The sequence below is a fragment of the Eschscholzia californica genome, unplaced genomic scaffold (assembly GCF_041429995.1).
Source record: "Eschscholzia californica isolate CP2 unplaced genomic scaffold, dmEscCali1.0.p SCAF_1, whole genome shotgun sequence".
Classification (NCBI taxonomy): domain Eukaryota; kingdom Viridiplantae; phylum Streptophyta; class Magnoliopsida; order Ranunculales; family Papaveraceae; genus Eschscholzia; species Eschscholzia californica.
This window is the reverse complement of record NW_028238198.1, coordinates 45,053,350-45,073,473: the sequence shown is the minus strand read 5'-3', so window position 1 is coordinate 45,073,473 and position 20,124 is coordinate 45,053,350. Positions and strand designations below refer to the sequence as shown.

The 20,124-nt window shown below is 35.7% G+C and overlaps 3 protein-coding genes across 5 annotated transcripts; 2 read left to right on the top strand and 1 right to left on the bottom strand.

Moving 5' to 3' along the window:
• Nucleotides 1–4,881: 4,881 nt before the first annotated feature.
• On the top strand, nucleotides 4,882–9,422 carry LOC147567104 (Aldolase-type TIM barrel family protein). Of its 2 annotated transcripts, XM_086653725.1 has the most exons (7): nucleotides 4,882–5,316; nucleotides 6,906–7,118; nucleotides 7,269–7,364; nucleotides 8,243–8,388; nucleotides 8,515–8,734; nucleotides 8,904–9,040; nucleotides 9,361–9,422. In XM_086653725.1, exons 1-7 carry the CDS (start codon nucleotides 5,182–5,184, stop codon nucleotides 9,368–9,370), a joined length of 957 nt encoding a protein of 318 aa, XP_086509851.1. In that variant the 5' UTR covers nucleotides 4,882–5,181; the 3' UTR covers nucleotides 9,371–9,422. The 2 variants fall into 2 exon arrangements, with proteins under 2 accessions (XP_086509851.1, XP_086509850.1); XM_086653724.1 differs by lacking the exon at nucleotides 9,361–9,422 and having other exon boundaries at nucleotides 8,904–9,270.
• A 1,272-nt stretch (nucleotides 9,423–10,694) lies between these two features.
• Nucleotides 10,695–14,118, top strand: LOC147567103 (7-deoxyloganetin glucosyltransferase-like). The gene is made up of 3 exons (XM_086653723.1): nucleotides 10,695–11,321; nucleotides 12,614–13,709; nucleotides 14,060–14,118. Exons 1-2 carry the CDS (start codon nucleotides 10,790–10,792, stop codon nucleotides 13,576–13,578), a joined length of 1,497 nt encoding a protein of 498 aa, XP_086509849.1. The 5' UTR covers nucleotides 10,695–10,789; the 3' UTR covers nucleotides 13,579–13,709; nucleotides 14,060–14,118.
• Nucleotides 14,119–15,114: 996 nt separating this feature from the next.
• Nucleotides 15,115–18,526, bottom strand: LOC147567102 (RNA-binding (RRM/RBD/RNP motifs) family protein). 2 transcript variants are annotated; one of them, XM_086653721.1, is made up of 6 exons: nucleotides 17,949–18,526; nucleotides 17,666–17,789; nucleotides 17,479–17,578; nucleotides 17,207–17,243; nucleotides 16,536–16,794; nucleotides 15,115–15,444 (listed from the first exon to the last, which is right to left on the bottom strand). In XM_086653721.1, exons 1-6 carry the CDS (start codon nucleotides 18,132–18,134, stop codon nucleotides 15,359–15,361), a joined length of 792 nt encoding a protein of 263 aa, XP_086509847.1. In that variant the 5' UTR covers nucleotides 18,135–18,526; the 3' UTR covers nucleotides 15,115–15,358. The 2 variants fall into 2 exon arrangements, with proteins under 2 accessions (XP_086509847.1, XP_086509848.1); XM_086653722.1 differs by having other exon boundaries at nucleotides 16,536–16,791.
• Nucleotides 18,527–20,124: the final 1,598 nt, after the last annotated feature.

Genomic DNA, 20,124 nt, shown 5'->3' with positions numbered 1-20,124 from the left:
TGATTACGAATAATTTCTTTACCCAAAAAATAATGAAGATCCCCAAGGTCCTTGAAAGCAAACTCTTCACTAATCTGTTGCACGAGTCGTTGAATAGTTGAGGTGTTATTTCCAGTAATTAATATATCGTCAGCATAAATTAAAAGATAAAGAAGGTTAGTTAAGATAAACAATGAAGCATCAGTTTTGGAACTTTCAAAGCCAATAGATAATAAATATGTGCTCAGTCGAGTATACCAAGCACGTGGAGACTGTTTTAAACCATATATGGCTTTCACAAGTTTGCATATATAATCGGGATGGGAAGAATCAACGAAATGCGAAGGTTGAGGATATATACCTCATCTTCCAAAACACCATTTAGAAAAGCATTATTAACATCAATTTGCCGCATACACCAATTTTGAGAAACCGCTAAAGAAATAACAGCACGAACTGTTGTAAATTTGACAACGGGACTGAATGTCTCATTATAATCCACTCTGAAATGTTGGTTGAACCCTTTTGCCACTAGGCGAGCTTTATACCTTGCAATGGTGCCATCAACATGTCGTTTAATCGAAAAAACCCATTTTGAACCTAATACATTCATATTTTTTATGTCGTGGAACCAAGACCCCAAGTACCTTGTTGTAGCAATGCATTTAATTCAGTTGTCATTGGATGCCGCCAATGAGGTACCTTAACCGCTTGAGATGCACAAGTCGGTATTTCTTCTTCTTCGTGATTGAAGAAAGGGGAATAAACTAATGGATACTTCCAACAATGAAAAACCCGTCTTTTGAAAATCCCATCCTTGGCACGAGTCTACATGGGATGAACAGAGACTTTTGTGGTTTCACTTGGAACACATGGTGTAGTACTTTGCGAAACATTATCATTAGTTGGTGAGAGAAGACCTGAAGAAATTTGATTTAGTAAGGGATCTTGAGCCAACTCTGACCTTGGCAAGGGACTCTCATCAATTGGTAATGGTGGAGATGATGTATCTAACCTTGCATCAAATGGAGGTACTGTAGATTCAACTTCAGTAGGGATATTAGGCACAATTGGAGCATGTATTGATGGAAGAATTACTCGTGACTCAGTAGATGAAGAAGTACTATATTTCTCATCTGCGAAAGGGAAAACAGATTCATTATAAATAACATGTCGAGCAATATAAATTCGTTTACTTGAGAGATCAAGACATCGATAACCGTGGTGGTGAAGAGAGTAACCCAAAAAATACAGAACGTACTGAACGATAATCCATCTTATGACGGTTATACGGTCTAGTGTACGGATAACATTCACAACCAAAAACCTTCAAAAATTTGTAATCTGGTTTTGCCTTACACAAGAGTTTCAATGGTGTACGTCTTTGTAAGACTTTGGAAGGAAGACGATTAATTAAGTATACCGCACTTTCAAAAGCATGATGCCAATATTGTTTTAGAACGTTTCCTTATGCCAACATGGTAAGGCCTGTTTCAACCACATGGAAATGGCGTCGTTCAACAACCCCATTTTGCTCATGATGAGTATGGGGGCAAGCAATACGATGTAAAATACCATGATCCTGAAAAAATACATTTAATTTTTGAAATTCGCCACCCCAATCAGATTGCACCGACTTAATTTTAGTACTAAATAAATTCTCAACCAACAACTTAAATTTATTAAAAATACTAAATGCTGCAGACTTCAATGTCATCAGATAAAGTCAACAACATTTAGAAAAATCATCCACGAACGAAATAAAATACCGATATCCATCGACAGAAGCGAATGGAGTCGGCCCCCATACATCAGTAAATATTAAGTCCAATGGTGCACTTGAAACAGAGCGCGTCTGAGCCAACGAAAGTCGATGACTTTTACCTAGCTGACATTAGCCACATATTCCCATTGCTTTATTTGAGCCGACTGGCAACTTATTATTATGCTGAACAAATCGCGTGACCTGTTCGGCCGGATGGCCAAGACGATTGTGTCACATTTCTACCGAACAACGTTCACCTACTCCTACGAAAATCTCCCCTCTTTTATTCATATTGCTAGTGAAGGGGAGATGATATAAACTAGCTTTACTCTCTCCTTGTAGTTAAACTTTTCCCGACGAACGATCCTTTATATAGAAGACATCATCAAAAAAGACAAAGTAAACATTATTGTCACGACAAAATTGTTGAACTGATAACAAATTCTTTTTGATGTAAGGAACCCGTAGAACTTTATGCAATTTAAAATTATGGCTAGAAGAACTTAAAATAGATGTACCAATGTGAGTGATTGGAAAACCTTAAAATAGAACATACCGTTTAGTCTTAATCAATCATTCTATAAAACACTTTCTCAAAAATCAACTAAATTATTGAAGTACACAATAGTTATATTTCAACCAAAATCCAAACAAAAACCATAGTAAAACATTCTATTTTAGTTCATGAAATCAACTGATTTCAACCAAAAATCTGAAGAAAAACCACCGAGATTGCTTAATTTGGATCATCTAATGACGAGCTTACAGATAGAAAGAGAGGCTTCAGATTTTCAAGGCTACAAAGATTTATTGCACCGGGAATCAAACGTAGTGAGAGAAATAAAGTTTGTGATTTTAGAGTTCAAGCAATAAAGAACCGAAGAAGAAAAGGAAAAAGTGCTTGCACCCCTTTGAAATCAATGGACTCGAGCCGATTTTGGACAAAATCACATGGACTCCACTCATTTTTGAATAAAAGAAATGTTTGAGTTTCTTTTGAGCGAGACGCTTTTAACAATATTTAGAAACTAGGGGGAACTTTTAACCAAGCAGAAGCGCGAATAACACAAATGAGAGACGCCCTTAAAACTCCCACCGAAAACTATTTTTTGGGTTAATTGCAAATTGACCCCCAATTTGTAATCAATTGAAAAATTCGACGCTCATATTTGTCTAACTTTTGAATTTGGCCTCGAACACATATTTCAGCTCGTCATACTTAACCATCCACATTTTCTTTTTTACCTTTATTCCAAAAGTATTTTCCTTTTTGTCCTTTCTTTTTTCTGACTCGTAGGAATTGGTTGTCGACCAACGGCTAATCAGTCATTACTTGCGGTTTTCATCATAATTCTTTTTTTCTCTCTTTATTTTCTTTCTTTGACCACCACCAATACAATCACCCATCATCATTATCATCATCATCATCTTTTTTTTTTTCTTCTTATAAGCTTCAGTTCGAACCTCTATTCTGAAACTTCAAGCAAAGCCTCTCTTGAAAGTTGAATCTTCACATAAGGCATAAGCTTTAGTGAAGCTCCAATAAAGGATCATATTGAAGCTTTAATGCTTCTATTTGTCCCACAACCCATTTTGGCCGGCCATGAAGAGAGAAAGGACGTAAGGATGAAAAATATTAAGGGTCCGCTTGTTACGTGAGAAATCATGGGTAAGAAAATTGATTTCTCGAAAATATCAATTTTCTGCTGTTTGTTTGGACCCTTTGAGTAAGAAGAAATTGATTTCACATGAGAAAAAAAGTGTGCAAATGGCTTAAAAGATTTTCCCACCTTTTATATTGGAAAATCATTTCTTACTCACACTCTTATCAAAACTTGCGCTCTCTCTCCTCTTGTAAGGGTATTTGGGTAAAATCCTATCTCATTTTTTACTCTCTTTCTCCCTCTTTCAGTTTGCATACTTGACTTTCTCTTCTCTTGTTTTTTTTTTTTGAGAAATCTCTATTCTCTTGTTGAAGAAACATAGATTCATAAATTAACAAAATCCATTAACAAAGAATACCCAGATTCACGGATCAACAAAAACCATTAACAAAGAATATCATATTCATTAGCAAAAACTATTAACAAAGAATACACATAGAGATTTGAAGTTTCTCTTTTCTATTTTAACAAGGAATACAAACAATAGCCAGACTCATTGAACACAAAGCATACCCAGATCGAATATCTCTTTCTTCCTCTCTACTCTTTTGAAGTTCTTTTACTATTTTGAAGTTTCTGGATTTCTATCCAAAAAGAAATGAAAATAGTGATACCTTGCATATGGAGATCAGTGCTACCACGAAATGGAGACTATGGAGCTGTTAATCATCATCATCATCATCATACACCAAACCCTTCTTTACATCAACCGATCAACTAAAACTAATAAGAAGAAGAGAAGACGAATTTCTAAAGGACAAAAGAATTCAACCCCAACCTCTCTCTCTCTTCTCTATCTCTCTCTCTCTATCTGTTTTTTTTTTTGGTAATTCCATTACAATTGGTATTGATACATCATAGATGTGATAAGCTCAATTACTACCCATACAAACTCAAACAAACCGGGCCTATAGCCCATCTAAACCATGGCCTGAAGCCCATCTAAACTATGGCCTGAAGCCCATCTAAACTATGGCCTAAAGCCCATCTACATTATTATTAATACCCTAATAATCTCATTTCAAATAACCAAAGATTCCACCTTCTCTGGGATTTGAACCTGGGACCTCCAGGGGTTTCTGGAGTTTATGTCAACACCTTGGACCACTTGGGCTACCAACTGTTGACTATCTCTCTCTATCTGTTGATCTAATCAATTTGGGGTTAACTCAAAGAAACTCGATTTGGGGAATAAGGGTTAGGCAATTTGGGGGAAATGATAGATATGGGCCATTTGGGGGTAATAAGACACGAAATTCTAAAGGCGCCATTGAAAAGCCCAACACTACATAACATATTTAAGGCACTCATTCAGTTTTCTTACATTCCTACCAAACACTTAAACTTTGCTTTCACATGTGAAAGCAATTGGTTTTCTTACCCATCAGAAAAAGGTTGATTTTCTTACCCATGATTTTTCACGCAACAAACGGACCCTAAGGATCAAAAATTTCAATTGGTCAGAGTCCAAATTACAATTTTAGGTAAAGTTTCTCCACGTCACAGAGGTCAAATTAGGTTGACCAAATTGGAGTGAGTTCGTAATTGCTTACGTTATTGAATAGAGAGAGAACACTGCTGGGCTGGCTGCTGCACTTGTCTGTTTTCTGTGTTTTTAAACCTATCCTCTTTGATTTAATTTAGCGCCAGCCCAAGTAACTGCTAACACCTCCAAAAGTTATAAAGGAGAGAGAGTCCTTCCCTTCATCATCCCTTATTGTTTTTCTCAACACCTAAACAAGAAGTATAAACTAGAGAGAGAAATTTAAGAGAATGGGTTGGAAAGGGGTATTAGGGTTCGAGTATGGAATAGTTCAGGCACCACTTGGCCCAGATATATCAGGTCCTGAACTAGTCGCTGCTGTTGCTAATGCTGGTGCCATTGGTTTACTCAGAGCTCCTGATTGGGTAATTACTAGTATATACTATTCTTTCTTCTTCTCTTATTTCAAAATTCATTAATCAGACTCTCAAATTCAATACCTAATCCAGTTCTCTTTGATCATCAACTTCAAATTTAATATCCTTGGCTTCTCCAAACAAAATTAGTCAGATCCAATAAAGGTTTAAAATTGTCTGTGTTTTGGAATTCCAATCAATAATCAACCATAATATGCTGGAAATGAGTTTATCAAGACTAATTAAGGAGGTGTTTTTGTATTTTTGATTGTTTGACTCACTAATTGTCTGAATCTGAATCATCTGAGTCTGACTTTTTTGGCCTATGATACAACAGTCAATTCAGGTTATTGCAGTCAAAAGGGTTATAGTCCCTGTCTCAAAATGAACCCAATATAACTAGAGTCAACCATCCAGACGAATCAGATTAATAAACAAGGATTATGAAACCCATCTCGGGTCAATTCAGATCTCTAGTCAGATTTCAAATCATAAATTCAGAAAATAAACACAACCTAAGGTTATATTGATGGTGCTTTTCTTGCTACACTTGTTTTAGGTACGATCTTTAGTTAATATTGTCTCTTGATTTTTAGAGAGAAATTAAATTAAACATAGCGTTTGTCCGGCCACAATCCCGGATAGGGTACATGGCTGGATCTCTCCCTAAATCCTGACTGGTCACATATCTGGCCACATATCTTGTCTGGGATTCAATCGGGATTGTAGTCGGGTAGAGTACCGTCTCTGAAATTAAATTTCACCTTGAACACTTTCAATATATACATTACAAAAGAACAACTTACTTATAGATTCTAATTGTGTATGCAGGTGAATGTATCTTTTTTGTAAAATATCAGTTTTTTCTTATATATATATATATCTTTAAAATGCTAGTGAAATATGGAAATTCTTTGCTCTATAAATATGAAACCCAAGTCGGTTTTGTTCATAATTGGTAGTGGCTTCTCCTCTTACCCTTCCCGGTCAATCTCTCAGAGGTCCGAAACTATGTCACATGAATATATTGTAGTAGCTCCTTTTACATTATGATCTGCTAGACTTACTAAAGTTGTTTCGTGAGGGTTAGTCAGAAGGTGTTAAAGTTTTTTCCGCCAAGCACTCATCTTTTTTCCTTGGTGTTGTATAAATATTTAGCTTTTGTTATCAATCCTTGTTGACTACCTCTATGGATTGGATCAACCTGCACTAGATCAAAGCGATGAAGAATCAAGAATGACCCGGGTCATCACAAACATGAAATAGAATTTGCAAGCCGTTCTGTTCCATGTTCCATACTAAATTAAGCAAAAAATATTGGTATAAAGCACATAGATTGTAACTGAGCTCCAAAAGCAAAATTGGCAGTATTTAGGCTATTTGAACCATACTCTCGAAGAATGTTTTTTTGCCGTCCTGCAACCATGTGAAATTGTTTGCCACCGAGAGGTTGGAACTGATAGAGGCCCAAATGATTTCTTGTTGTTTTCTAGCACTTATTTATGCAAGCCAAATGATAATTTGGACTTTCTTCTTCTTCTAATTCTTTAATTTTTCAAATTGTTGTGCTAATTGAGCTTCTAACTATTACTTGACAGGAGTCACCAGACTACTTGAGGGAGTTAATAAGGAAGACAAGAACCTTAACTGATAAACCATTCGGGGTTGGTGTAGTCCTAGCTTTTCCGTACGAAGCAAACATAAAGGCTATACTAGATGAGAAGGTTGCAGTGCTACAAGTTTATTGGGGTGAATTTCCAAAGGAACTTGTACTTGAAGCCCACAAAGCAGGGGTCAAAGTTGTTCATCAAGTGAGTTTCACTTCTACAGGTTCTTAAGAAAATAGATTCAAGTACACAATTAGAGTCCTTAAAATTTCGAATAGTTTTCAATCTCTGGAATAAATGGTGATTGGCAAATATTAGCAGATTGATTTTCTCCATGACCATCTAATTTAACAGGTTGGGAGTCTTATAGGTGCTGAGAGAGCTATTAATGCTGGTGTAGATGCAATTATCGTACAAGGAGTCGAAGCAGGTGGACATGTGATCGGTCAGGTAGTACAAATTAAGAAGGGTTCGTAAAAAGTTTCTTTTAGATCTTTGGTTGCATAAAAATCTAACGAAGACAAACATTTTGTCGCTTTCTCATGTTCATTTACTAAATCTTTTTAAGAGATCTCGACTTACTTCAAATTTATCGAACATCTTAAACAAAGTGATTAAGTGATGGTTTTCGGTAGTATTATTTATTATTTTCCATAACTTCTCAAATCTTCTCCTATAACTTGTTTGTTTTGAAATGAAAGGTTCGATGTTTTCGTCTTTCGGTCCAATTTTTACGTCAGATGAACATTTTGAGTAGTGCTGTATGACTTAAAAACATAGATTTTCCATGTATAATGTGTATGTTTGCAATGATCATGATTGGATTATCGATTTTTATGGACTCTATCTGGTTTAGACCATAAGATTTCGTACCATTATGGAAGAAGATCCGGATAAGGTATGTCCTTCCTCGGGATTGGAAAAAATCAATCTACTTTCGTTTGGGTACGTACTTACCTAAATGGGAATTAAGCTGGCGTGTTTTCATTTTGTTTGTGAATATAACAAGTTTTATACAATTAGTCATGATAGACTAGTTTTATACTCACCGAGTAAAAGCATCAATGTCTCATAACTTTGTGACTGTTTTTTCAGATGCACCTTATCCTTATGGAGAAACTTATTTCTTTATGAATTTAAGAATTCACGTTATGGAAGTCTTCAGTTCCATTTGTTTGTAACAGCTTATTAAAAACCTATAAACACCTTTTATACTCTTCTTCCATCGTTCAATTGATTAGCTTCCTCGGTGTTTTAAGAGATATATAACTCATTTCCATGAATTACTAAGTATATTCCTAGAATAATCCTGTGGATTATGTCTGCAGGATGGGTTGATGACACTTTTGCCAAGAGTGGTTGATCTTGTAGCAGACCGAAATATCCCCGTAATTGCTGCAGGAGGTATTGTAGATGGCCGTGGTTATGTCGCTGCTTTAGCTCTTGGTGCTCAAGGTATTTGCCTCGGCACTAGGTGAGCATTATCCTAATTGATTACTAAATACGTTTCTTGTGATAAATATTTTAACATAGTAACCGTAGACAAGTATTAAAAGAGTAAACTAACTTGTTCAGATCTGTTTCAAACTTCGTTCCACAGGTTTCTTGCAACAGAGGAAAGTTTTGCTCATCCAATCTACAAAAGGAAGTTGATCGAACTAGATGAAACCGAGTACACAAATGTCTTCGGCCGTGCTAGATGGCCCAATGCCCCACACCGTGCCCTCCAAACTCAATTTTACAAAGACTCAAGACGTCTTCCCGATCATGTAACAGAGATCAACCAACCGCTTGTTGGCCGCTCTACAATACATGGCATTGTAAGCCTAATCCATGACTACTTTTGCTTCAAGGCCATATGTTCTTACTCGCTAATTTTTCTTTTTCACCCTTTAAAATTTTGCACCCCAGATAGTTTCCTTATTTCCCCAAATCACCCACCAAACTTAAATGTGAACATAATTGCTTCTTCTTGTATGCATCAATTAGGAGAAAGAAATTCGTCGGTATGCTGGGACAGTTCCTAACTTGACAACAACCGGTGACATTGAGAGCATGGTGATGTATGCTGGGCAAGGTGTTAGCCTCATCAAAGAGATTCTACCTGCAACTGAAGTTGTAAAAAGGTTAGTGGATGAAGCTAAACTTTTGATCAAACAGAAATTTCAGGAGATGGAAGATTGATCTCGTCATGAATCTCCTTTTCACGTGTTCCTTTTTCCGCTTTGAATTAATCTATGCCTAATGTAAGTTTAGTTTCTCCACACCGTGCAAATGCTGTTGTTTTTTCCTGTATATGTACAGTGTGTGTAATTGTTCTCTTTTCTTGTTTGGCCATACATAGCATTTGCGGGCATATCTTTCTCTTTTTCACTTCCTATGTCTATGTTTCGATATGAAATCCTTACGCCTGGTTTTCTGTCACGCTATTTTACTCGCCATGTAGATTACCGTGACTAAATCAAGTCAGACCGTGGCTCACCACAGTGTGAACCTATATATTAGCATTGCTCAGATAATGCACACTCAAGGATGTGAGGTAGGAATTTCTTATGAGCCCTTCAATTGATTCTTTATCATCAATTATCATTATTGGGGGAGTTGCAGAGAAAACGCAAAAAGAACAACCATGAATGCCGGTCGGATCGCGGGTAGATTGCAAGTACTGTATAACAGAACAAGTAAATGTCTAACACGTTCCGATTGTCGTGATGGCCGGATTGGTTGTTTGGGAGGAATGCCTCCCACCTTAGATTTTGGCTAGATTTAGACCTACCTTACCCGGCTGATTATTGCTGTTGTCAAAAACTGTTGCCATTTTTTGGGATGGAAATTCTTTTTAAGAAATATCCAATGAGCCATTATTGTCATTTAGGAACACACAAAATTTCTGAAAGAAGCTTCAAATTTGAGGCTATGTCAATAGTCCAAAATAATTTCATGAGGTGGTTGTTTTGGAGAACGAAGGAACATTTCCGGAGTAAAATTTTCAAATGGTGAGGAAATCAAAATTTTCTCTCGAACGCACTATTCTTTTGATGTCGCGGACATAGAGTTGCCGATGATTCTTGCCGAAGTTATTTTTCTTCATCTTCATCTCTTTGTCTCTCCATTCCTCCCTGCATGTTCCTCTCTCTTAAGTTTCGGCGAGGGAGAGGGCTCCTTCACTGTAACCCTTCATCTGAATCCTTTGTCTAGTTTTCCAAACGAGCTTCGCCTAGATTTGAAACACCCGAATCTAGACAAAGCAATGTCTGGTTTTCTAGACGACCCTTCGTTAATCATACGAGATCTGGTCGAAACCAGAAGAGATGTGGTTCAAAACCAAACCTTGAAGGTCCGTTTCGTATGGAAACTAGACAATCCAGGCGAAGGGGGGAGCCCCTTCACCGGAGAGAAAAGATAGAGAATAAAAAGAAGAAGAGAAGAAGAAGAGAGAAGTGAGAGAAGAAAGAAAGAAAAATGTTAAAGTAATACTACGGAACAAGAAAAATAACCACTCTTCATTTGTAAAATAGAAGAAGTAATTAATAACCACTCTCTAAGGAAAAAAAAAAAAGTTAAGAGTAATGCTAGAGAACAAGAAAAATTAGGTAGACTATAAGTAGAAATCCTATGTCGCTTGCCGTAATTCGCGATTTACTGGATCAGAATCATCGAGAACACGGATCACATTAGACCACATTACATTTTGGCTGTCCAAAATTTACCTAATTTTTCTTTCCCTAACATTTTTCAAAAAATATAACTAATTATTCTTATTAGGGCCACTTTTTCCTTGCATAAAGCAACTGTAGCACTGAGCTAATTTCAATCTTTCTCAAAGTCACTCTTTTTCTTACTTGAAAAACAAAAAGACCAGACAGAGAGAGGGAATGGCGTCAATGGGTAGCAGCAGCAGCAGCATATTTGGTGGAACAGAGAAACCCCACGCAATCTGCATACCATTCCCAGCTCAAGGCCATATCACTCCATTTCTTCAACTTTCCAAACTTCTTTATTTTAAAGGCTTTCACATAACATTTATAAACACTGAGTTTAATCACAGACGTTTACTCAGATCTCGAGGAATCGAAGAACTTTCAGGTTATGATGGTTTCAGATTTGAAACTATACCAGATGGATTACCACAGTCAGATCGAGATGCTAGTCAAGATATTAGACAGTTATGTGAATCAACTAGAAGAAATTGTTTGATTCCATTACTAGATCTGATTAATAAGATTAATTCATCATCATTAAGAAAAGTGAGTTGTATAATATCAGATGGAATAATGAGTTTTGGTAGTAGAGCTGCTGAAGAAGTTGGGGTTCCTGGGGTTCAGTTTTGGACTGCTTCTGCTTGTTCATTCATGGGTTGTTTGCATCTTCAAGAACTTGTTAATAGAGGTCTTGTCCCCCTTAAAGGTAGTGCTTTTTATTTTACCAATCCTTAATTCATTTATTTTCTTTTGGAATCTGTCAGTATTTGACATTAGGTTGGTCCCGTAAATCATTTCGACTTCTAAGGTAGTTATAAGTTCGTAGGGCCACATTGTGCGTTCGTAGAAACTACAACATATTCCAGACTAAGAGCATTTTCAATGCAACACTCAACAAAAACTCTAAAAATCATATGTGTCAAGTGTGAGAAATTGATCTCTAAATGTCCTCTTTCCTATTTGGTCATTTAGAGACACTCTATTGCAAAAACCTTCTCCAATACAACACTCAAGAAAAACTCTAAAAACCTATATTTTGGTTTAAAAGTAATTGATTTGCTTATGTGGCACTTAGAGATCCTCAAGATGACACTCTAAATTTAGAGTGTCCTCTTAAGGATCTCTAAAGTAAATCTTGACACATCACTTTAGAGATTTATTTGAGTATTGCATTAGAGATGAATTTTAAAGAAAAACTCTACAAAATCTTATTTAAGATTTAGAGTTTGAGTGTTGCATTGGAGATGCTCTAACAAGAAAATTAACGATCCCAATGCTAGTAGAGACTACAAGTCGAAGCTATTTTATTATATAGGTAAATCTCAACCATCTAATCTTATCAAGCTAGTCAAGGAAGATAAAGAAATCAATGTATTTTATTACATAGATAGTGGTACCCTCATCAAGTTGTGGATTTATGGTGAACATCTTTTAGTTTTCAATGTATTTCATCAAAAAATCTTTTAGTTTTCAATGTAAAAGAATAGGTCAAATCTCCTCCATATCTTATCATAGAGGAGGAAGAGATATTTCATTACTAAAATTCTCATAATACGGAGATGAGAAGACATGATTTCTTTGAGATGAATCAAAGACTTAGATTAAAAATCAGAGTTCAATTTCAACGAACAGATCGTAGTCTTTATATAAATCCAATCAGAGTTCAATTTTGTAGAGCGTAACCCGGGTTTGTTACATGTCTCAGATTGTAAATAATTTAGTAGTTTATTATGCAGTAAACTATGTTGAAAAAATGTGTTATTTTAAAAGTTATAAATGAAAAGAAAAATTTTAAATATACTGTGAAATTCACTTTAGTTGAGTAGTAACATATATATTTCTCCAGTAGAGTGACCTTCAACAAAGAAAAAGGGTAAGTAGAGTGCAAAACTCAAAAAATTAATATCACAATGCCATACTTAATGTAGTTACATGAAATTTATTGTAAGCTCAAACTTTACTAGATAGAACTCTAATATATATTTTCAAAATGTGCAGATAAAAATTGTCTTACCAACGGTTATCTTAACACTGTTATCGATTGGATACCAGGTATGAAAAATATTATACTAAAAGACATACCGGGCTTTATTAGAACGACAAACCCCGCCGATATCATGCTTAATTTCATGGGAGAGGAAGCACATAATTGTTTGAAATCATCCGCGATAATATTCAATACATTTGATGACTTAGAAGACAATGTTCTAGATGCAATCTCATCGAAATTTTGCCCAAATGTTTATTCTATCGGTGCATTAGGAATGATGCTAGACCAAATCGAAGAACACCCAGGATCAAATAATCATAAATCTGTAATGAAAATAGAATCAAATTTATGGAAAGAAGACACAAATTGTCTATCATGGTTAGATACAAAAGAACCTAATTCAGTTTTATATGTAAATTTTGGGAGTTTCACAGTTATAAGTGATGAAAGATTACAAGAATTGGCATGGGTCCTAGTAAATAGTAAAAACACATTCTTATGGATAATCCGACCCGATGTACTAATGGGTTATTCGACAATTCTACCCGAAGGATTTTTCGAAGAAATAGCAAAAAACGATCGTGGGTTGTTAGTGAATTGGTGTAAACAAGATGCAATTTTATCACACCCATCGATCGGAGGATTTCTTACACATTGTGGGTGGAATTCTATGCTAGAAAGTTTGTGTAAGGGAGTACCGATGATATGTTGGCCTTTCTACGCGGACCAACAAACAAATTGTCGATATGCTTGTGATATATGGAAGATTGGGATCGAGATGGATAGTAATATAAGAAGAGAAGAAATTGAAAAAATTGTTAAGGAATTATTAGAGGGGGAGAAAAATACTCATATGAGTATGAAATGTTGGAAAAAAAAGGTTGAAGATGCTACTAAAAGAGGTGGATCATCTTGGGTTAATTTTGATAGACTAATTGAAGAAGTACTCTGCCAAAAAGAGGCTTTGACATAATCAACTTGGTCTTGGAGTAAGCCTTTGGATCATGGTTATAGACATGTTTTCATTTCTATTTTGTTTTTTTTGGTACCTTCACCTTTTACCTTTTTTCCTTTAATAGGTTTTTCTCTGTTACTCTCTGTTAAGTTTGTGGCCATCCAACTCAAAACCAATTGGCAATGAGTGGAGAGGACCTATTCTTTATATTCTTGGTTGCTAGTTACCATTTCTCCCATGTGGGACTATTCTCACACGCCCCCTCACGTGTGGCGTTATTTGAGCCTAACACGTGTGTTTTTTCTTCTTTACGGGTGACGTGGAGCACGTGTGGCTTTTAAGCCTATCACGTGTGGGCCTAGCTCTGATACCATGTTAAGTTTGTGGCCATCCAACTCAAAACCAATTGGCAATGAGTGGAGAGGACCTATTCTTTATATTCTTGGTTGCTAGTTACCATTTCTCCCATGTGGGACTATTCTCACACTCTCCATGTCAGTCATGGACATAATTGAGTATTTTGAACACAAAAAAGAAATCGACATATTTGAGTAAGGGTACATCTCAATTTCTTAATGGGTGCCTCTAAAGGTGCCCCGTCCTTTTGCTCTTTTAGCTTATTACTCTTGGCATTGGCCGTGGGTTTCGGACTGGCCTAAGTCCTTGCTGTTGAAGCCCAACACAAACTAGGCCAAGTCTGAGTGCTGATGGACTACCACAGTTCGTGGGGGCGAAGAAGGAAACAGGCCAAGAGTAACTTTTGGTGGCGTCTATAGACGCTCTCCTTTCTTCTTAATTTTGTGCTTGATGTAGTATGTATGGGGCACAATATTGTAGTTTCATGTTTGAGAGCATCCCTTTGTCTGAATTTTAAATCGAGGTAAAGCTTAGCAAATTGCTGAGATTTTTCGGGTGAGTTTGTGGAATCTTTGCCCGAATAAATATCCTCGTTAGGCTTGAGTCTGGGTATAAAGCAGTAACAATATCTAAATCTTGGGTTTGTTAGATATGTATGTCCTACATTAATACTTTGTGCTATCTTATGATCATGCCACAGAAGGTCATGTACTAAATCTCTGTTCACTGGTGTGTGACTCTAATTTCATGTGTCTAATGTGTACACACATTGAGCTGGTTTGTTGTAACGCCATGATTATGATCTTTAACTCGTGATCGTATGACTCACAACTGTCTTCATGTAGTAGAGTATCTAAGAGTCTAACAATGATACATATCTTGCGGATTTATCCGAGGACTTTGGTTTGGCCAATCAGTGAAATCTTTGGGATCCATACCTAGACTAAGTTGGGTTTCTCAAATTGTCGAGCGGGATTATTATTATTTGAAGTTGGAGATGGCTAATGTTCTTACAAGAATTCGATAAAAACAATACATATACTAATTTGGAAAGTCATCCAATTGTGTCTTTGTTACCGCTCGAAAAGATGATCTTAGTTGTTTTGACATATGAAACTGAATGTAAGTGTTTCAAAATTATACGAAAAATAAATGCTTAAATTCTACACCAAAATAAATAAATAATAAATAGTGAAATAGAGAAATAAACTCTTTATTGGGGATTGAAATTCCCTCATGTTCATATTTGTTATCATAATTCATGGAAAAAAATAAAGTCAAATGAGGAATGGAAAATTGAAAACACAATTTGAGACAAAAAGAAAAGAAGAGAAATGAGAAAGAGCTTTGTCAAGATTATACAAATTGAATCTTCTTGTTTTTCTTGGACAGACAATGTACATTGTGAACACCCAACTTTGTTTGTTTAGTAGTGTCTTCTTTAGATGTCTGGGCTCTCTGAGGAATTTCCAACTCCAACTTCAGTTGTTGTTGATGATGATGTAATTCTTTGTGGAGTTTGTGTATCTGCAGATAGAACACCAATTAAATTGTATTAACTATTTTAAATTGCATGGTGCAAAGTCCAAAGTCGCGCGCACACACGTATCTATATATATATAGATTACACCGTGACTAAAAAGGCATATGAATGAATAATTCAGGTACTACGTTCTTGTTGTTTCACTTAGGAATCCGTATTCTTTTATATCCTGTTTGAAAATGGTCACTCTTATGTGAAAACTAAAACATTTTCTGGAGTGCAAAATTTTGGATGAAAAATTCTAGTTGAATTTTTTTGTATCTCCCAAGACTCCACCACCATTTCTTCTCCACGCCAGTAAGGTCGCAAACAAACTACCATTGTTGACGACCTTGAATAAAATAAAATCAGATCTTTCTCTCTCTTCTCCTCTTCTCTTTTTTTCCTCTTCTCCTCCTACCACTCTCTCTCCCTCTCTCCCTGTATTTTTATATGCATTCCAGCTAAGGGGACCCTCCCCTTTGCCAGAATAGAGATGGATAGATACATGGTGATGATAGTCAGAGGAGATTGTGATGGTCGAAAGTGATAGTGCTCAGAGGTGGTGGTGGGAGAATGGTGGTGGTGGCCGAAGATGGGAGGAGATGAGAAGAAGTTGTGTTGCTTTGGGAAATTTGACAAACCCCATAATTCATCTTTAAACTTTTGTACCTCAGAAATTTTCTTGTTTCTCTAAAACGTTGGTCTTGAAAATTAAGGACCAACAACTCGATTCTGCCGAAGTCCTATAGTAAAGCCCAACCTAGAAGATCAACTGATTCTTACCTACATCTTGTGTAGGGTTAAATTGTGTTTGGCCCCTAACATTATACTTGACCTCATATATTTTGACTTTCTGGTCTCCTAACTAGCTAACAGAACTGTTAGATGGCTGTTGATTTGATTAGTGACTTAGAAGGCCAGTAACAGTTAGTTATTTTTGGGGGGAAATAGTAACATTTAGTTAGTTATTGGTCAAAATGGTCAGTTTTTAAAACATGAGGACTAAATACATAAATTCCTCAAATATGGAGGACTATGTGTGTGGAACCTGATCCTTAAGAAATGATGGTAGGGTCATAGAGAAGTGAAGTACCTGCAGATGGGGGAGTAGGATTAATGGTGGTAGATGCTAGACCAGTTGGATGTAGATTGTTGGTGAATGATCCCTCCCCTTGCCCAGGATAGTGTAGATAGGATGGTATTCTGCTAACATGCGCCTGAGTGGCAGGATAAGCTCCCCTAGGATTTTGCAGAGAATAGCCATAGAAGTATGGAGATCCAACAGTTGAAGATGATGTTCCATACAATGGGGTGTAATATGGTGCTTGGAAATTTGCATTGGTGACAGCCTGCTGTGCCAAAAAACAAAGTTCAAATAAAGATTTTCGAAAACTAAATAAAAATTTGCTCTGATCCCGATAATGAACATTTTTTAAGTGATTTGAACTATCTTATCAGAATTCAGACAGGAGGCTTAGCTTTTTAATATGCAAGGAAATAAGAACATATTATTGAGATCATCTTATTTTGCCATACAAATTTGATTTGTGACTTTGGTATGCATATAGTAGGACTTCCATTTGGGATTTATGACAATTAGACCTTTTGGTGCCCTTAATTGGTTGTTGGAATGGTTAGTCCAACAGGCTAGCAATCCATTGAAGAAACCAAGTGGGCTAACAAGCTTTTTTAGTCATAATATAGAAAGTCAAATAGAAACTACACCAAATATAAAACATCAAGCATCTAAAAAAGAAAACTTACATGATGATACCCGTAATTTGGTGCATAACCGGTGTACCTATAGAAAAAAAGAAATGCCATTGAATTATACATCTTTCTTATTCGAGTGTGTAAACTATTGTAATTGCACGTACGACGAGATGAGATTGAAATATAAAGAAGACCGGCAAGTAATTCAAAACATCTCAATAAAACTTCAAATTTTAAGCTTCTAATTGAACTAGGTACTAGAGTAGTACGCTATTATGCATCTTGAATGAGATTTCACTTGTCTACTTTTCCTAATCACTCACCCGTATGGCGGATAAATGACTTGAGCTTGGGGCCCTTGCAGCGGTACACGCATACCGGGTGATCCACCTCCATAATATATGTTACCTCCTTCAATAGTCCCTACACATTAGCACCAAAGAAATGCAGTAAATTAACATAAACAAAAATCACATAAAAGTATCACGAAGAAACTATGATATTAATTACCTCGAGGAGGAGAAGGTCGAGGCCTACCCATAGCCGCAATATTACAATTTGCTCTACGCCCATCAATTATAGGATTTGGTTCAGCGCAAGCATTTCTTGCCGATTCTGGGTCTCGAAATGTGACCTATTTACCCATGATACAAAAAAATTGTATTTACTATAAGACAAACTTAAATACGTGACAGAGTATTGTAAATAACATAATGACATTGTTATCACGATCTACTGAGATTGGGACCAACATAAAACCCAATTTTTTTTTTAGGAAAAGTGAACAACTTACAAATCCATATCCTTTAGATCTTCCAGTGATCTTATCTGTAATAACAACAGCTTCAAGAATCTCTCCAAATTGCTCGAAATATTGATGTAACTTATCGGTAGGTGTTTCCCATGCTAATCCTCCAACGAAAACTTTAATATAAGTAGTATCTCCGAATTGAGGTCGAAAATTATGTTGATATGTCATGGTGTAAGAAGAAGAAGAAAACGATTGGTGAATGAATGGGTGAAGAAAATGTGGGTTTATGTTAGTATGAAATGAAAAGTGATTATGTTGTTGGTATTCTTCTTCTTCTTCTTCTGATCTTCATTATTTGTTGGGGTGTTTAAATTTTTTCTCCATCCATGAATGAATGAATGCTCCTTTACAGCAATGTTGGTTTGATATCTAGAGAGAGAGAGAGTTGTTGTGGAATATTGAGATGATGAGTTGTTTGAAATAAAGTTTTGTTGATTGATGAAAAATGATTAAGAAAAGAGAATAGGGTGCTGGAGATTATTGTTTTGAGAGAGAGGAGAGAGAGAGAGAGAGTATTATTCCATAGCTGCCAACACTTATTTGCTGTCTCTTGAAAGATCAATTTTTATGTATTTTGTACTCTATTTAGTATGTCATTGACAGCTACTCTCTCTCTCTCTCTCTCTATCTCTTGGTATGGTCTTGTCCTCTCTGTCTTCCTTCCCTTAGTAATACTAATTTAGTATAATTTCCCTCCGGCCTATTATTCCGTTAGATTCTTAAATGAATATAATTTCATAACAAGAAGAAATTAAAGTATATTAGTGTACAACTAAATATGTCGATGTCAAAACGATATGTGAAGCTAGTTGGTGCAACTAAAATAACTAACAATATAGGGTTGCAAATCCGTTATAGATGATTTAATTGTACAATTAATTTTTTCTAACAACATAAATATTTAGGAAAAGCAATTATTGATGCAATTGTAAGTGGGAAATTTTAGCGTGTTAAAAGAGGGCTATTTAAGTTGTCGAACTAATCGCTGACAAATTGCATACTCTTTCAAACATTTGAACGTGTTATGAAAATTGAAGTTTTAAATACTTCAAGAGGTAGGATACAGTTTGTTTTGTATGCAATTTACATACCAAATATGAAGTCGTGAGTTTCAAATTCGTTAACTGTGGCATTCTTTTTGAACTACTAAAATTAGCAAATTTAGGGTGAACCAAAGTTAGACGGTTAAAGATGAAACAACAAATTGGTTACATGTTGGAGGCTTGAAGCCAAATAAGAATTAACCCTTTCAACAAATTAAGAAACTTTATTACTTGTTGATTATTCCAAAACTCTTTTTATAGCATAACATTTACAGATATTATCATATATTCATAACTCCTTTTTGTTATAAATATCTTCGAACATTAAATAAAAAATTTATTTTTCCCATATAAGTAGTGTATGAGTATTAGTTTTTATTTGTAAAAAAAAGTCTAATAGTTTTTTTTTAGTCTTTCTAGTTTTGTTGTTACTCTACCTTGGCTAGATTAATGAGAAAAAAGATCAAGAATCTAGTGACTTTAAAAGAATAGACCTTCAAATGTCATCCAAATTCAACATGCTTCCCACTTATAACTTATTGATTTCATCTTGAATTGACAATGTCAATTTGAGTAAGAAGATGTGGAGCCATCTACTAGGACCCCAAAAATGCAAGCTGTCATTATTAAATATTTTGGTAATTCTTAGAGGAATCCACACACAACTTGGTTCAACTTCAACTAAATAATATATTGATATTGAATTGGTGGTAGGAAACCATTTGATGGCTCCACATCTTCTCACCCAAATTGAAACCAATAATTTGGAGTCTAACTGTTTATGTCTTCTGAGTCTCATGATATATGGTGAATCAGAATAATGATTACATAATGAAATGACCATTATTTTATCCACAACTAGGTCCAAAACTCTAGGGTGTAAATTTGAAAGATTCATAATTTTTATATTTAGATTTCTTTGATTGATCACCTAGTTTTTTTTTTGTTGAACTGATCACCTAGTTGTAAAGCTGCTCTAGAGATCATGCTTTACTCACACAAATTTTATTTTAAAGAGGAAAAAGGCATGATAGGCTCCTATAGTCCCACCAACCAACCATCAAATCTTGACCATACCATCGGTTTCGTATATTATGTTACTCTGGAAAACAAGC

Excerpts from the sequence above, each read along its gene's own strand:
- LOC147567104 (XM_086653724.1), top strand. The coding sequence starts at position 5,182 with ATGGGTTGGAAAGGGGTATTAGGGTTCGAGTATGGAATAGTTCAGGCA. Across the intron at positions 8,389-8,514 it reads GGTATTTGCCTCGGCACTAG|GTTTCTTGCAACAGAGGAAA; the intron begins GTGAGCATTATC and ends TTCGTTCCACAG. Across the intron at positions 8,735-8,903 it reads GCTCTACAATACATGGCATT|GAGAAAGAAATTCGTCGGTA; the intron begins GTAAGCCTAATC and ends TGCATCAATTAG.
- LOC147567103 (XM_086653723.1), top strand. The coding sequence starts at position 10,790 with ATGGCGTCAATGGGTAGCAGCAGCAGCAGCATATTTGGTGGAACAGAG. Across the intron at positions 11,322-12,613 it reads AGGTCTTGTCCCCCTTAAAG|ATAAAAATTGTCTTACCAAC; the intron begins GTAGTGCTTTTT and ends CAAAATGTGCAG.
- LOC147567102 (XM_086653721.1), bottom strand. The coding sequence starts at position 18,134 with ATGACATATCAACATAATTTTCGACCTCAATTCGGAGATACTACTTAT. Across the intron at positions 17,579-17,665 it reads TCGACCTTCTCCTCCTCGAG|GGACTATTGAAGGAGGTAAC; the intron begins GTAATTAATATC and ends GCTAATGTGTAG. Across the intron at positions 16,795-17,206 it reads CAAATTACGGGTATCATCAT|CAGGCTGTCACCAATGCAAA; the intron begins GTAAGTTTTCTT and ends TTTTTGGCACAG.